The sequence below is a fragment of the Saccostrea cucullata genome, unplaced genomic scaffold (genome assembly GCF_032062105.1).
Source record: "Saccostrea cucullata isolate Sc308-1 unplaced genomic scaffold, CSIRO_AGI_Scuc_v1 ctg664, whole genome shotgun sequence".
Lineage (NCBI taxonomy): Eukaryota > Metazoa > Mollusca > Bivalvia > Ostreida > Ostreidae > Saccostrea > Saccostrea cuccullata.
In genome coordinates, this window is record NW_026928756.1 from 42326 (window position 1) to 59995 (window position 17670).

General features: G+C 31.2%; 2 protein-coding genes across 2 annotated transcripts; both read right to left on the reverse strand.

The window, feature by feature from the left end:
* Window positions 1-745: 745 nt before the first annotated feature.
* Window positions 746-3148, reverse strand: LOC134278646 (uncharacterized). Its single transcript, XM_062760943.1, has 2 exons — window positions 3086-3148; window positions 746-2122 (listed from the first exon to the last, which is right to left on the reverse strand). Exons 1-2 carry the CDS (start codon window positions 3114-3116, stop codon window positions 1380-1382), a joined length of 774 nt encoding a protein of 257 aa, XP_062616927.1. The 5' UTR covers window positions 3117-3148; the 3' UTR covers window positions 746-1379.
* A 2240-nt stretch (window positions 3149-5388) lies between these two features.
* On the reverse strand, window positions 5389-8830 carry LOC134278647 (uncharacterized). The gene is made up of 2 exons (XM_062760944.1): window positions 8725-8830; window positions 5389-7618 (listed from the first exon to the last, which is right to left on the reverse strand). The coding sequence occupies exons 1-2, from the start codon at window positions 8741-8743 to the stop codon at window positions 7083-7085; spliced, it is 555 nt and encodes a 184-aa protein (XP_062616928.1). The 5' UTR covers window positions 8744-8830; the 3' UTR covers window positions 5389-7082.
* Window positions 8831-17670: the final 8840 nt, after the last annotated feature.

Genomic DNA, 17670 nt, shown 5'->3' on the forward strand with positions numbered 1-17670 from the left:
GTCGTTTAATGTCATCTTTTCGTAAGTTCTATGGTCAATATAATGACCTTGTCAGCAAATACAGTTTAACATTGAGTCAAATGGTGAGTGACTTTTTTTTCATACTAATTGTTAGTCCTTTATTAACACTGAATAGACGACGGATTTCCCCGTTATTTCCTGATCATGACAAGGTGTGCCGGTCAGCAGGGGAAGTCACTACTCCATGGCACCTGGTTCCACCTATGATGTTTTGGACGTCCGTGTTTACTCTGCTATTGTATTGTTTTATGGACTTTTGAGCTTGAATACTATTTGTTATCTCAATATGTTTCATTGTAAAACATCACTATTAAACAAGATTAAATCAAAATGTTATTTTCATACTCATTTGAATTAGCTCTATTCAAACTGTTGAAAAAATAGTGAAAAACTAAGAAAATTAGTGCATTGCAATTAAGAATTCCCAAAGGCACAATCAAGACCAATAAATGGGTTGTAACTCTGACCGTCAATAAATATCCTGCATTTTTTATGCCACTCACCTAAGATGAGGAACAATAAAAGAAACCAATCATGTCAAAGTGCATAGGTCAACGTCTTTCTCTTTAATAACAAGGAGCAATGTACGATGTATATTTATACATATTGCCCAATAACAATTGTTAATTAAAACTGCTTTAAAACACAGTCAATCATGCAAAAGAATGACAAACAATTAAATTATTTGCAAATGTTTATTGTGATTACACAAGCTGCCTTGCAATAAAGCTTCCTCCTTTATTATAGAATAATTATCCTGTAGTAAATATAAAAACTACCTCGAAAAAGAATTCTGCTTTTAAAAGAGATCAGTTTTGCTGTCACTTTTTAAGAAAATTGGAAAGAGTACATGTACGTCAATGGAATTGAAAGTTACTTTTTAAATGCTCTAAAATCATTTGTTTCAAATTTGACATTGATTCTTGATTTTAAAAGATGAGACAGTTGTCATGTTATGACAGTAAAAACATTAGAAACCAAACTGCACAGTAGTTTAGTTAATTATTAAAAGTTATCAAGAAGATTACATACTAGTATTGTAGATGAATTTTAATCAGGCAATCCCCTTTTTTAAGATTTTGTAGATGCAATTTCCTGACAATCAGTGGAAAGCAATGGAAAAAACAACTATTTATCAGAAAAAAGGTTTTGTAAATATTTTTGAAAATGATATTCATAGTTACATTTTTTCATACATATGGACTCCAGCTGTAAAATTAAGTGCGAATATTATTAAGCAATGAGAACTTTTCTGAATCAGATGTATGTGAGATCATTAATGATAACGTTTGCATTAAAATCAATCTACATGTACTGTCAAAGCATTTATCAATATTATCAAAATCTTCATTTCTTTTTCAGAGGTATCTGTGATGTAAAAGAGAGAATGTCTTTCTGGAGCTGTTCCCATCTTTCTTCTTTTTTGATTTTTTCTTTGACCTTGATATTCCAACTTCTTCTTCAACGTCACTAAACTCATCTTTTACTGCTTTATCCGTTTCAGAAAATTCAGTCTTCCATTTTGTTTCACCCCCTCTTTTACCTTCGGAAAAATGTCCACTGTCTGCACTTTGAAGATTTTCTCTGTCGGTGGAACCTTGATTCCATTCTGTACTTTCTGGTATTTTTCTGTTTTCTTCCTTTTTTGTTGTTGCTTTGGAATCGATATCAACATTCAGATTTGCTACTTTATTTGAAAAGATCTCAGTAAAACGTCGGCTCTTTGGTGAAATAAATTTCTTCCCTTTTAGATTAGCGTCGTTAAAGCTTTGCGATCTTTTCTCAAGTTGCTTTGTATTATTTTGGTTTTCTTCATTCTTTTTAATGTTAAAGAAACTAAGAAACTTCTGGAAACCTGTTTGTCCATTAGTTTCAGCATCCGCCACAGGAACGGATGATGCATTCAATCCTGTTTTTTTGGTAAAAGGAATTGACAAGCGTGGCGGTTTATTTTGGCGAGGATGCCAAGATTCTTTTCTCTTTTTCTCTCTTCTTGCTTTTATTTCACGATGATATAGACAAAAGTCCACTATCAGCCATGTAGCAACCACACTTACTGTGGATCCGACGATCAGAAGAACAAGCTGGTACTTCTCTAGACCTGAAAGATAATGTACACCTTTCCAAAAACATTGACTTCACACTGATAATGTACATGTCATGTACATCTGTACAAAATCAGTGAGAAGTAATTTTTTTGTTTGTATAATTTTCAAATTTATATATATTGATTAGATATATCCCAATGACCTCAAAATAAATGACACAGAACAGTCCTACAAATTTATTTTGTATTTGGATGTGTAATAGAGAAAATCATTGGTGGTAACATAACTAGATTTATAGTGAATTTAACTTTCCTTATATGTAGTTTGTAAACAGCAATATACTAAATACAAAATGCTGATGCTACATAAATATCAAAAAGTCAACAATTCTTCTGCCGACAAAGACCTTCTTTGCCGATAAAATTTGTTTTAAGGGTAAAATATGTGGACTGATATCTTCAATACAAAGTACAGACCGTTGTTTTCATACTGAATTTATAATGTATAGTTATTTCGTTTAATCGTTACCCAATAAATAGAAAGAGACTACTGCCTGTGTTACCGGTCAAAAAGAGATGATTTCCCTCCCCCATGGCACTTGATTCCACCCGTGATGTTTTTGGGGGATTTGTATGTGCTCTGCTTTTGTTTTCTTTATTTGTACCTTTGAGCACGATTACCATTCGTTATCTTTCCGATTCCTGGTTTTAAATTTAAAGTAAGACCTAAGTGGATAAAATAACATGTAATATTGGATTTTTTAAATACATTTATATTTATTATTTAAATATATTTAACTTTTTATTAGTTTACTTCTGTCATGCTTTTGTTTATACAGTAAAGAAATTAAAAAAAAAAGAAATGTTAACTTATTTTATAACCAAGAAAGAGCTATCTATTCCGAATAAGATAATCATGCATTTAAATATAGTACCAGATCTTTGAAAAAAACTTTTTTTGCAATGCTTGGGCTATTCTGAGACATATGAAAATATATTGTCAAATATAATTTTTACCTTGCATCTGAATCATGAAAATAAAATCCATTTATCTTTTACAGTTACACAAGCGTGAACAATACCACTGCAGTTCATTCTCAAGTTTGACCAGATTTACCAAAAGTAAAATACACGCAAAGTAAGAACATTTATTATTGATACCCATAGCAATATCTTCACAGAGAAAAACCATGTTAATTGCATTCTGCCAATAAATGAAAAATGAATGGGTCCTGGAACACTTACTACAGATTATGATAATTTTTGTTTATGGATGTATGAATGTAAATGGATCAAATATTAACGAATATGATAAAAAAATTCATAAGATCGAGATTTGAAGATAGGACTATAGCATCAAGTATGCAAACTTGTATGCATTATAAATGCACCATCGTCGTGGCTCTAGACCACATGTCTGTTAACGTGATCTTAATACTTTTTTTACAAGATACCAAAGAGATTGAGGGTTATCTATTTTTGAATACTGAAATGCTAAACAAGGAGAAAACATACTGTATTATTTATATCTTGGCCACTGAAACCTCTGAAACATAGCAATACTTTGCCAACCCTTTCAATAGACATTAAGGGTTGGTCTTACACGTAACATTTATCCTTTAATTCCTAATATTGCATGTTCATGTTGTTATAGAGGATTTTGTTGGTAGTTGATTTCCAGAAACATGCATCTCCTATTTAATTGTATCTTCATTTCCTATAATTTGTTTCAATTGAAAATATAAAATTTCAGACGCATTCTTTTTAAACTGTTACACTCTCATGTATACGGCACATGTAGCTGTTTCATTGTAACCCTCTTGTAAGTGTTTAATTGATAAATTGGATATTGTCATTATTCATAATATAGATAACAAAATAATTTTCGTTCTTTGATTGCATTCACACTCAAAGTCAAGATTTAAAGCTCCAGGGCAAGGGTTGGTTGGTAACTGCTGGACACTTGACCTTAATTAAGTCATCGATGGTACATGTATGTTGGTTAGTTAACAGATAATAGGCCATTGTTGGGCCAACACAAAAAGTACTCTTTGTTCGGCCTATGTTGATACAATTTAATCACTGTTGGCAATGGACATTAAGCCATTGTCGGGTCAACATTAACCAAATGCAGATTTAAAATCGTCAAACGTTGTGCCAACGTTGTCCATGTTGGGCCAACGTCGTGCCTATAAGCAAACTTGCATTCGGCCAATGTTAGGTTGCCAGCGTTGGACCAACGCAGTCAACAACTGTGCGCCAATGTTGGACCAACGCAGTCAACAATTGTGCGCCAATGTTGGACCAACGCAGTCAACAACTGTGCGCCAATGTTGGGCCAACGAAGTTGTGCTATATCTGGGTAGTACATTAAACTTCGAAATTTTATTTCAACTCTTTGACATCTAGCAGGAAAATTTTATGATGATGATAAGATTCCCAATCCCTTTAACAACATTTCGACATGGGAACCCTTTTTTTTCTAAAAATAAAAATAAAGGATAACAATGAGTATTAAACCCTTAGCAAAAAATAAGGGATTTATCGGCGACAACCTATTCACATAAATATAATTGACTTCTGGTTGTCTTACAATGTTTTAAAAATCATAAAGTCTTGTGCAAGGTAAACAAGAAAAGTTTAATAAAAGTATATAAGGCAATTACATGTGTAGACTTTTCTTCATCAATCAACAGTGACTTTCAAACATTAAAAATTGTTTATTTTTTACTCTAAATGAAGTTTTGTTATTTGATAAAATTAATTTAAAATCATTAATTCGACTCTCTAAGTATACAAGTAATAGCAAGGCAAGTTATATTTTTGCATATTTTCTACTTGCCGAAGTCTTTTATAACTACATATTTTTCATATGGAATCCAAAAGATATAATTATGTGTTTCTGCCTGACATTGATTATATTTATGACTGCAAATACATGCATCATTATATATTATAGAGTTTCCTCTTAAAATAAGGATTAGTTAGCCTCAAGTTGCACTCTTGTTTTAAAGAATTATACTCATATGACCACCTTACCGAAACTAGCTGGTATCTTATAAGTTGTCTAGTCACTATAATTATTTGTCATCATGACCTAAACAGGAAATGTATACAAACATAGACAACAAATACTTAGTACATTAGTTGGTTTTTGTCAGATCATAGGATAGAAAACTACCAAAGACTAAAAATATGCAACACTGCATATCGATTACCATCATGTCCAGACTGAGACATTTAATAAAATATATCTAAAATGACCTACATGTACACATAACATTGAAAAATATTACATAGATTACTTAAGTTCGAGGCAACCGTCAAAAGACCGACACAATGTTTAAATTATTATTTATCGAGTTAAAAAAATCAATAAATCTTTTAACAAAATTAATATTAATTCCTGGATAATATCTAAGACTTTTTTTTATTCACGCCTCGGTAAACGTATTGGCCTTTCTAGTCATCTTCGAAGCCTCGGTCATCTTTTTTAAAAGTCAGGTAAGGCAAAAAAGTATTTCAAATTATAAACAAGAATATTTGAATATATAAGTTAATTTGAGTTTTCTTCATCAGTCTTCTTTAACTAACTTTCAAACATTAAACATTATTTACTTTTTCCTATACAGAGCAGTATTTCTTGTTCTTTGATATATTTAACTTAATAGGATTCATTCGAGTCTAAGCATACAAGTAGTAACAATGCAAGTTATATTTTTGCATATCTTGCTGCTTGCCGAAGTCTTGCTATCTATTTCATATATGGAATCCAAGAGATCTTTTTGTGTTGGTAAAAAATATTTCTGCATGACAGTGATTATATTTATGACTGCTAGTATCATTTATGATATACAGAGTTTCCTCTTATGAAATCTTATAATCCCCAAGTAACACCCTTGTATTAAAAGCATTATATTCTTGAAAAATGATAATGCTTATCTAAACTAGCTGGTATATAAGACGTTATCTTATCACTTTAATTATTTGTCATCGTGAACAAAACAGTTGACCATGCTTACCTAAATTAGCTGGCATCTTATAAGTTGTCTCATCACTATAGTTATTTGTCATCGTGACCCAAACAGGAAGTGCATACAAACATGGACAGCAAATACATTAATTCTGTCAAATCATGGGATAGAAAACAAGTATGTAGACTAAAAATATACAACACTTCTTGTTTTCAAAAATATAAGTCGATTATCATTATGACACAACTGAAAAACATTTTATAAAATATACCTTTAATGAACAGAAGAACTGACTGTCCTACATACCTGGTATAACTTACAAAAGTCTTTGTTCTCTTTTTTCTTGTGCATATAATATTGAAAAATATTATGTTATTAAAGTTACTGTGAGTGTTAAAGGCAACAAACAAACGACGACCAACAAAATGTTGTAAACTATTATTCATTAAGTTATTAAACACATGATAATCTTAAAAGTTTTAAAATTGTTACTTTCACATGTTTTTCTAAAAATAGCTTTTAAATTGTTTTTAAAACAGTTTTGCACAATAGTCTATGCGTGAATAAGAACATTTTTTCTCTCTTTATCTTTTCTACTCAGTCTATGTACCAAACTTCATCTCTGAAAATTGTTCCAATGGTCCTCATTCTATGCAATGTTCACAGATTTAGGTGTGTATATTTTTTTTTATTGAACTCTTTTCGTTATTTTCGTGTTTTTTTTTTAATTTCTCTCCCTCCCCCTCTCACTATGTATGAGCGTGAATGAGGGTATATGTAAGGGTGGGGGAGGATGTTTGTAAGGGTGTGTGTGGGTCAGAATGAGTATGTTTTGGAACTTTATATCACATCTTTTGCAAAAATAACAGGTATCCTTTTGCAACAATAGCACAATGTCCACGTCATATTCTTTTGAAAGAAAAGCACGTAGCACAACGCAAAATAAGCATCTTAAGATCAAAGAAAATAACAGAAAAGCAAACCAGGAACTATAGAATAAAGATTTTTTGCTGATTTGATTTTATTTCGATTGGAACTCCTCAGTCTTCTGTAGCTTTATCATCGTTTAACACCGAGTAAAAATCTGACTCTTCATCCTCAGAAAGTCTGAATGAACCCTTTTCATTGGAAGATTTTTTATGCATGTTTCTCGGAGAACTTCCCAAGGCCTTATCTCTTTTAAGTTTTTTCTTCAACTTATTTTGTTTCGGGGAGAGGGTATTGCCTGTTGGTGATAATGGCGCTTGAACGGGTGACGTTGTTCTTGGTGATTTCACTGTCGAATGAGATACTTGCGCTTGAACAGGCGAAGTTGTTCTTTGTAACTTCGTTGTTGAGTAATCTATGTCCGTTGATTGCTCAGGAGCGGAAGGATTGGTAAGGGGCAATGGCATTTGCAATGAAACATGGTGCATTTGTAAACGTTTTGGTTTCCTTGTGTAGAATTTATGGTTTTTCTTATCTTTATGCTTTGCCTTTTCTCGATGATATAAACAAAAATCGGTAATCAACCATGTGCAAATCACCAACATTGTTGATCCAACAATAATTCCAACCAAGATATACTTGTCTAAGCCTAAAAAAGAGAAGCAATACAAAAACGATTTCAATTGATATTTAACGTTCATTGCTATACACAGATTTGACCCAGCAAGGCCCATTAAGGTTTGAAATTCCCTGGTAGGTTTTATTTAACACGCTGTTAATTTTCTATTTAATAAAAATATTGAAATGAAATATACATGTATATTTGAAATACTGAGTATTCAAAATATTAATTTTCAAAATTAGCTTTGATAAGTTTTCAAAGCTGAAAAAAAAATTAAATTTTAATATAAGTTTCAAGGTCGAATTGTTTTGTGTGACAAAAATTGCTTTTTAGAATTTTATGTTCATAAAAGATAATCTTGAAACAAAATCCTTCGTTTCTATCTAATAAAGAATACATGTATTTCTAAAAAAAATGAAATTAATGAAAAGTCAGAATTTGAGTTATTTAAACTCTGTTGTTTTTCAAGAATAACATCTACGAAAATCAAAAATGTATGCAGTACTTTATATTATTCATCCCAATTTTAGTAAATTTTATATTTTTAATTGTAAGTTTCACACTGTATTCTTCAATTTTTTCTCAGTCTTCTAAATAAATCGAAAATGGAATATGGAAGTGCAAATAAACAAAAGAGATGGCGGAAAAAAATATATAATTAGAGAACGTAAGAATGAGAAAGTGTCTGTTTAAACACACCAAATAACATGTACATTAGACGTGGTTCGAGTTTAAATGACCAGTAATAAAAAATGGTCTTTTAAAGGTTACACAGATTTATAGCGCCTAAGCTACTTTGTCTGTATTAAAAATCTGGTATACACAGAAGTCAATGAATTCAATAATCGGTTATAATAAACACAGTTTTACTTAACAGCACGTTTTCATATTTAATTTTCAAAGTTTTTTTTCCAAAAAGCTGATCTTCAATGGAAAAGTTATTATCAATAAAAATTCGGTTGATTTAATTTTCATTCTCAAACCAAATTTAAAGAAATAAATACCAGTATCATAATGCATATTAACGATTCACCATGAAATAATGATACATGTGTAATTTTTTTTTTTATAAATTCTTTTTCACATATAGAAATTTTTGTTATAAATTAAAATTTAAAAAGAAAACTGTTTACCACTTTCAGAAGTCGTCATCTTCACAAATATCGAGTTTTCTAATCATCCAATTTTATTCGTGATCATTAAAATATAAATAATGCACTAAGAAATGTGGAGGCTAATCCCTGTAATGCTAATCGGACGACGTAATGTATAAATCCTATTTAAAAGTCCCCATTCGTTTTAATTTTTAAAGGGGGAAGAACTCTGTAAGAAAGAAATCTACAATGATTTTGAAATTAAATGTTTATTTTACCTTTCTGAAACCATCCTTATTAATTAATATAAATTGATGTCACTTTGAATCCCATCATCGTGAAACTTTAAATGAAATTTAAAAAAGAATAAATAAATAATATATCTGTGGTTAAAAGTGTAAAATTTACTTTTATATGCAAGACTCAAATTGTTATAATTTTAAAATTATTTCGATAAAAGTTTGTCATATTAACATATGCATAATAAATTAAGTTACTAAAAAAATCAATGAAATAAAAGAATGTATAAAGTGTAGTGTTGCTATAAATTGCACACGATGCTTTTCTATGTTGACATTAGAATTATTGTGTGTTCCTTACTGAAACTCTTTATTCGGGAAATTAACCAAAACTAATTGACTTTTTTGCTTATATAATGCACCAATTTAATTACATCTCTTTCTCTCATTAGATCACTGCAAAATATTAAAAGAAGATTTCATATGATAGAACGCTTTGATCTTCATTTCATTTTAACAAAAATCAATCCATTTCTCTCAACATTAACTTTTTATTTTTACTCCTACTCCTACTTTTATTGGTTTCAAATGAAAAAGTTTAAATTTAAATTTAAAATTTTCTTTCGGTATAAATTGTTTGAATCAGAAACCATAGAGTTATAATATAAAAACTTCAAGCCACTGTTGCTAATAAAAAGTAAAGATTAAAATTTGGTCACTTTCTCGTCGTGAGATGTCAGATTTTCACTTAGATGCAAAATGCACAAGGAGGCATTAAAAGTTTATCGATGGTACTTTAAAAATTTGCTAATGCAATTGATTTCACGGATATTCATTCCATGATCAGAATGCTGAACCAATCAGATTGTAGCTGAGTTGCAGTATTTTTCCATGGACTGGTTCTCTGCCTTTGCCTCTCCAACAATATTAATAGCACCAGTCACTCTTCAACGTGACCCTGACCTCTTAAAAAAATTCCAAATCTATAGTTTGAATTCCCTGAAATACTTTTGAATCAAAGTAAATTTATGCATATATGTACTATAATTAAGTCAAAAATTAAGTCTCATAAATCAATGTAATTTCTTGTATGTTTGATGGAAATATGGAAATTTCTTCAGTGCTTCGCTTTTGGTTTAATTTTAGAAATTTGACGTAACAAGATGATTGGAGGTTAACCCATCTTTAGATTCTGTCGGGATAATGAAAGACAGGGAACCAGTTAGTCGTGTTCGCCTTTGTTTGAGATTGGCAGTGTGCTTCCAGATCACAGGCGTGTTAATTAGCCAGAAGGGGAATATACGGTACATCTGCATAAAATGCATGGCTAGCCATTAAACTCTAACAGTAACAATATGTGCAATATTTCTTCAGCTGCCTTTTGAATCCATGATTTGTGTTAAAAATTGATTAAGATAAAATATGTAGCTAGTGTTATTTTTAGATTTCTCTCTCTTTTTTTTGAAACATGATTAAATTTGATTTAAAAAATAAAAAAGACAAGTTTTTGTTCTCTTTTTTCTCCTGCAGCAGAGGAACATAGTTCTACATGTATTATAAATATAATATATAAGGGAAAACTAAAAAAAAGGTTATAATTTTAGCTCCGTAATAAACATATAATATATCATTCAGCATGCACGTGTGACTAACTTTATTATGTACGTACACTCACTGACACATACTCAAGGCATAGTGTAGAATATAGTGTTACACTATTGATATACAACATGGGATTTTCGTTGTCATTTGTGTACTTAATTATAATTATCTGATTGTATTTCATGTAAGCTATATGGTCATGGAGATCAGTGGGGGGTTAAAATTGGTATGATCGCAATTCAGTTCTTATGATGCATTAATATTCTCTATTGAGAAGTTGATGGCTTGTTTCGAGGGGGAGTATTGAAACGAGCCATCGACTTCTCAATAGAGAATAGATGCACTAATTTCTCCCAGACAAAGACAAATGGTCGGAAAGCTAATTAAATCAGGGAATTCGTGTCCCGGTGTAACCCAAGGGAAAGAATAAGAATGGGAAAAAAACTTCAAAAATACAAATGAAAAAAGAAAAAGATCGTTTAAATACTTGGGTAAATTTCTCATTTGGATTTTCACATTCTGATACACTTCAAAGTGTCCGTCTTAACTTGTCTGCACCCTAATTCTTAATAAAATATTCACAGAATCTCAACTCAGTGCCGTTTTGAATTCCAAGGATTTGTTTAAAAATTTTTACACTTATTTTTTAGCATATGAAGCTGTGTACCTGGTATTTTCAACTTAATTTTTAAAATTTATTTTGTTACATTTTATATATAGTTGTTATTTCTAATTCTATTGAATTGGTCATCTTATGTTTATGTTACATTTTACAGTTGTTATTTCCATTTCTATTGATTTGGTCATCTTATGTTTATGTTTCAGGTTTGAGACATAGAATCGAGAACATCTGTACAAACATGTAAACTACAGCATTAAATTTAAAACTAAATAAAGAAACAACATCAATAAAATTATTGTTAGAACAGTTTTTACATTACACAGAAGATAATGTAAATCCATTTGACCCTTGGAGTAATGAGTGGACATGCATCCAGTTAAAGTTAAATTAATGAGTTTTTTTAAAGCATTTCTGATCAAGCATGTGTTACGTGTATCTATATCTCCTGGGACTTAGAATTTCATCAACATATTTCACCAAGATATGCATTTTGCCATTATTCTCATCTGACAGTAGGGGATGAGTATCATTTTGGGAGATCAGTGCTTATATGAAAACTAAGAATTAGTATTTAGTTCAAGTAATATACATATGATGTACGTGTCACTAACTTTATTACATGTATATACAATCACGGACATGCACAGTACAGAGTATAGTTTTACACGATTAATATACAGCATGCAATTTCCGTTGTCATTTGTGCATTAAATTATAATTATCAGATTTTATTTCATGTAAGCTACTTGTTGATGGAGGTCAGTGGGGTTAAAAATTGTTATCGCAATTCTGTGCTTACTGTAAAATCACATATTTTAGAGGGGTCAAGTTTTTGTGAACTATTGTTCAGTAGTAATATATGTGAACAATGTCATTTTATGGTGGATATGAATTCGTGGATCTCTTCATACCTTGAAGACCACGAAAATTAAACCCGAGCGAAAATAAGTGATTTTACAGTATTTCTACCAGACCAAGACACATGGTCGAAAAGCTCATTCGGGGAATTCGTGTCACGGCCAAAGAGAAATAACAAGGATGAAAAGACTTCAAACATGCTAAAAGAGAAAGAAAAAAGATCGAATTTGAGTTTAAGTTTTTCTTTCAGCTTTTGATTTAAAAGTCAACTGGTGTGTTTATCTTTAATTCAGGAAATTTGTGATCTTATGTTTCCTTGCAAAATTAGAGAGAACCTAAAAAACTACTTGTAAATGACGCACAATTAACTAATTTTTTTAAAATCTCAGTCTTGTTATTTGACATATTTGACCTCAATTTCTTTAAAAAAAATCAGTAATAAAAGAATTTTTCTTATATCGACTTAAGGTATAAAATTTCAGTGCGAACATTCAAAGAGAAAAAAAAATTCACAGTATGATTTTCTCTAGAAGAAATAACTATTTACTACGTCCTTACGTTCGTAAACTCAACTGAGGCTCTCTTTTAGATTCCAGGAGTTTTGACAAAGATTTCATTGAAAAAGCTAAAAGCAATGAAGGTACATGTATAATTTGAAAACCATATTGCATATGTACATTGTTTTTTGCTTTGACCATGTTTACCTTGATCTTTCAGTATCAAAATCAGTTTAGCAATAACTAAATTTTTTTTACCTTTGATATTTCGACCTCATAATCATTATGGGATTATTTTTTGAGACATTGAGACAATTATATAAAAAAAAATTGTTGGAAAAATAATGATTTTGCAAGTATGAATTACCGATTTTAATCCTCCCTTTTAAATTCAAAATCAATTGTATTTTGATATAAAATTTCAATGCAAAACTCACAGACAATATTAACAACAGACAGACAAACAGACAGAGATATGAACGGGTAGGCCAAAATTGATATCCGTGGATAATATTACCCTCTATTGCAAAATCTATACTGAAAGTGGGTTTCAGTATAGATTTTGTAATAGAGGCTTATGGGTGGAGGATATTTTGTAACACAGGAAATGACTTTTAAGTTTCCAATAGCCACAAAGTGTCATTCACTTACATCGGATGTTCATATACACATCGGTTTTCACAACCATTACATGTAGATATTATCTGTAAAATTCTGATTACATAGAACATATGTATAAGTTCAACATTTAACTCCGTAAGTCGTTGTAGACATCACGTCATAGGTAGATTAAGAGAGAACTTCCTCTTCCCTTTGCACATTCCACCAATATCATAAAATATTACCCTAGTTATACCCCCTGCTTGAAAAGTGTATATCATTATCGGGATGTTTGTCTGTCCGTCCATTCGTCTAGCTATACGTCCGTCCGTCTGTTACGCTTTGGGGTACCCATCTCTTATCCGCAACTCCTCTCATACCACTGAATGACATTTGATAAGACTTTCATAGAATCTTTATTACATCCTAGTATTGCCATTGTTACCTCCTATTTTGTTTTTGATCCGACACATATTCGGGGTTTCCCATAGCAAAACATAGACATATATTCATAACGGAGGCTGGGGGGTATCATTTAGTGAGCTCAATGTTCACTGTACATGTATACAAATTGAAGTTTAAATATAGAGTATGAACATAAATCATACATATATATTGGCCATTTTTCTAAACACATTTATGAATATTCATTTATAATAAATTAAAGGCACTCGGGGGGTCATTGAAACATTCCAGAACAATAAGCCCTGTATACAAATGTCATGGAGTAAGTGCGTATTATTTTACTAGGTCACATCGGTACTTGTAGGTCAAGCATCTTAAGCATCTTTATCGCAGCCCTTATATAATATACCAGATTATTATAAGCAGTAACAGTTATGCAACATGCTTACATGTTTTCCCATGATAAGATCATGAATTTGACTGACATTCTTTCAGAAATACATGTACTGTTTAAAGGGTTACTGTCGCATATCGCTAAGAAATGCATTTTGCCATTATACTAATATGAGTGCAGGGAATGAGTATCATTTTGTGAGATCAGTGCTTACAGTACCCCTGATTTGTTTTAGAATATGAGGGGAAGGGCCCGGGTCGATTCTGAAAATTACCAAATAGTTTATAAGGATAAGACTAGTGAATATAAGACTTAGTATAACTTGTCGGCAGGTTAGAATTCAGTCGCAGGGGCCATAAAACTTAGACTTTTGATCTTAGTCTCACTTTTAGAAAAGGAATTATAACTGAGAAATTGAGCTTGTCTAAGTTTTATAGTTGTAGATTATAGATAGTTGAATGTAGTTTTTCATAGTTACATTACTACATTGCTAGCACATGCATTCTGCATTAAATATGACAGAGACGGGGTCAAAATTTGAAATACCTTGAAGAGGATTAAAGTCATATATAATTTTAAACTTTGCCTGTTTTTGTAGCAAAGACAAAGACAAATATTAATCAATGTGTGTTAATTGGTTTGAGTCATTACTTATTGTTGGATGTTAAAATTAGGATAGCTACAAGCACTAATTTGTATGATATAAAAACAAACCAACAAAAACACACCAACAAACAAACATCAAAAAACAATGTCTACATGCCGCACAAGGGAATGTTGCTTACATGATAATCTTATACAATAAATATGCAATGTTACAAAATGTAATATTTACATTTGCAAATGTTTTCCTTTACATAAAACTACTGAAGGCAAGCGTTTTTATAACTGTGTAAATACAGGTTTGGGGTCAAGAGGTCATAGATGTGCGTTTGGATAAACGTTCCACGTAATTTCTCTGTGACGTCATAAAGGGTCGACGCGCGTTTTGTAGATTACATACATGCCGTTGGGTTTGAAAAATTAACGCATTTCACACGTTAAAAGTAACAATCAGGCAAATATAAAGTATGAATAAGTCACAAATGTAAATATAAGTAATAAGGTATCATTCTTTGAGTTTTATTGAGATGTAAAACGGGTTGACACATGATCAAATCTTCCATAAAGCCCTTCGGGCTTTATGGGATTTGATCACGTGACCAACCCGTTTTACATCTCAATAAAACTCAAAAAAATGATACCTTATTTCTTAAATAACAACACGAAATGTAATACACTGGGATTATTATACATTTTGCGTTATTGCATTTTGCGTCGAGATCAACGCAAAATGTAATAACGCAAAATATAATAACACGATTTTTGGATTATTACATTTTTTCTTGTTATTATTTTCCTTGCATTATTTTATTTTTGCCCTGAAGGCAACGCTAATTGTAATAAAACAATATGTAGTTAATCAAAATACGTATGATTAACATTTTGATTGCGTTTAACACATTGATTTAAATATATATACATGTAACCAACATGGGAAACTCGCTTTACAAAATATTTAGAACTAAAACAATGAGAACAAAGTAACGGCTTTTCCGGACATAAATAAATCTAAATGTATTTTTTTTTTCTAACTCTGACTTTTATTGAATACACGGTCCCTAATTAGGAAGCATTAATTTAACTTTGATTGACTATTATTGATAAATCAGTCTTATTAAATTTTTAACTCATAACATTTTTAATAACCAAAGATTGACCATTGGTCCATTAAAAGCTCTTGATATGCATGTTCAGTATGTGTGCATTGGTTAGCAAATTACAATGTAGTAGTGTAAGGGCGTGTGTGAGAGAGGGTAAGTGTGTGTGTGTGTGTGTGTGTGTCAAGCGAGGAGGGGCAGGGGTGGCATGGGGTTTTTACTTCGTATATTTATCATCGTATTACTATGGATATGCAGAAACAATCCATTGTATTATTGGAGGGAAAGAAAAAGAGACAACACAAAATTGTGCTGTGACATTTTGCGTTATTATATTCTGCATTGATTTCGACGCAAATGTCATAAAGAAAAATGTAATAATCCAGGCTTGTTATAATGCAATGCACATGACATGTACAATGTCCATTTTAAATTAACGCGTATGCTAGCTAGGACATGCCGGTAGTTTAATTGACGACAAAATTTTGCACCACAATTTTTGAAGTGGTTCGGAAAGGAGACATCCGTTTACAATCAATTCACGTAGTGTGTCAAATTCGTTGTACCGGTAAAGTTCCATTTCACGTTTGTGCAATAAAATTGAAGTGGATTTATTAAAGTAAGTATTGCGTTTAATAGAGTTAATTTATGAAGCAAATCTGTGAACGATAAACACATTAATATATATTTTTACCTTTTTGATAAATTTAAAACCAGTAAGAAGACCTGTTTTTGCAAGGTTATTGTATAAGGTTACATTTTTTATGCATCAAATATACATGAAAAATGATGGATTTTAATAAATTTGAAATAAATAAGGGATTCACTTCGCAGGCGTGTTAAGGAATTCGAAACATTCAGATATTTAAAAAATAAGATATCAATTTTAGAGTTTCATTGAGATAAAGTCAGTCATGTGATCAGATCCTGTTGTTAATAGTAAATTTGATTACGGTGGCATTTTATTTTTAGCGCGTTTTTCTGGGAACCGGTCGTTTACTAAAATAAATCCTACTGGAAACTTCCATATAAATAATCGCAATAAATATATAAAATGAATAATTAAAACATGTAGATATTTACCCCAAAAAATCATTAGAATAATTATGAATTTATTTATGTATTTATTGCGATAATTTATATGGAGGTTCCAGTAGGATTTATTTTAGTAAATTGTGAAAATTCTTAGATCCACGCCTTGGGTGATAGATTACATGTATTATTATGCTTCCTGCCAGTTTGTCTCTATATAACCCATACCCTACTATTCTCGCATAGTGGTCTAAGGATTTATATAGCGTAAGCATACTATGCCGAAATAGTGCACGGCCTTATTTACTGAATAAAATTCTTCGTTGCTGACGCCGGTAATCGAACTGACGACCATGAGGTTGCCAGTCTGAAGCCTTATCGATTACGCCACAGAGACGATTATTGACTGGGAGAATTTTATTAAATATATAAACTTAATTTATACAATTGACACAAGAAGGAGAAAATAGAAAAATATTTTTTGAAAACAGTTATATTTTTATAAGGGACCTTAGATAAATGTGTACAACAAAGTTTCAAACTAATTACATACAGATCGTTAAATGAACTGATACCATGGGGTCATTAAAACGCTTTTTTATATAACGCTTGATTGAAGGATGTAAAAGAAAATTATCAAGGGAGAATCGACGTCTGCAAACAAATCAGTCTTACTAAAAAAACAGAAAATAAAGATGAGTTGCTTTTAAACCGAAAATCCTGACTTATTTAAAGAAAATACTAGTAACCAAAATAACTAAGCATGCAACCAGTTTTAGCATGAAGATTTTGAATGAGTTCTTGCAAGTGCGCCGTGTTAGCACCGATATTTTCAAGGGAAAGTCAAATGGATTGACGCATAAATAATTACAACAGTCAGCATAATAATAACAATAGTGTTGCATTATGCATGTACTATGCCTAAATAGTAGGCAGGGTTTGACACATAGTGCACTCGCCTCCGGCTCGTGCACCATGTGTCAAACCCTGCCTACTATTTAGGCATAGTACATGCATAATGCAACACTATTATATA

Bases quoted from the DNA above. Each gene is read 5' to 3' on its own strand.
- LOC134278646 (XM_062760943.1), bottom strand. From the start codon at position 3,116: ATGGATTTTATTTTCATGATTCAGATGCAAG. The intron at 2,123-3,085 runs GTAAAAATTATA...ATTATCTTTCAG, and splicing joins TTTCATGATTCAGATGCAAG to GTCTAGAGAAGTACCAGCTT.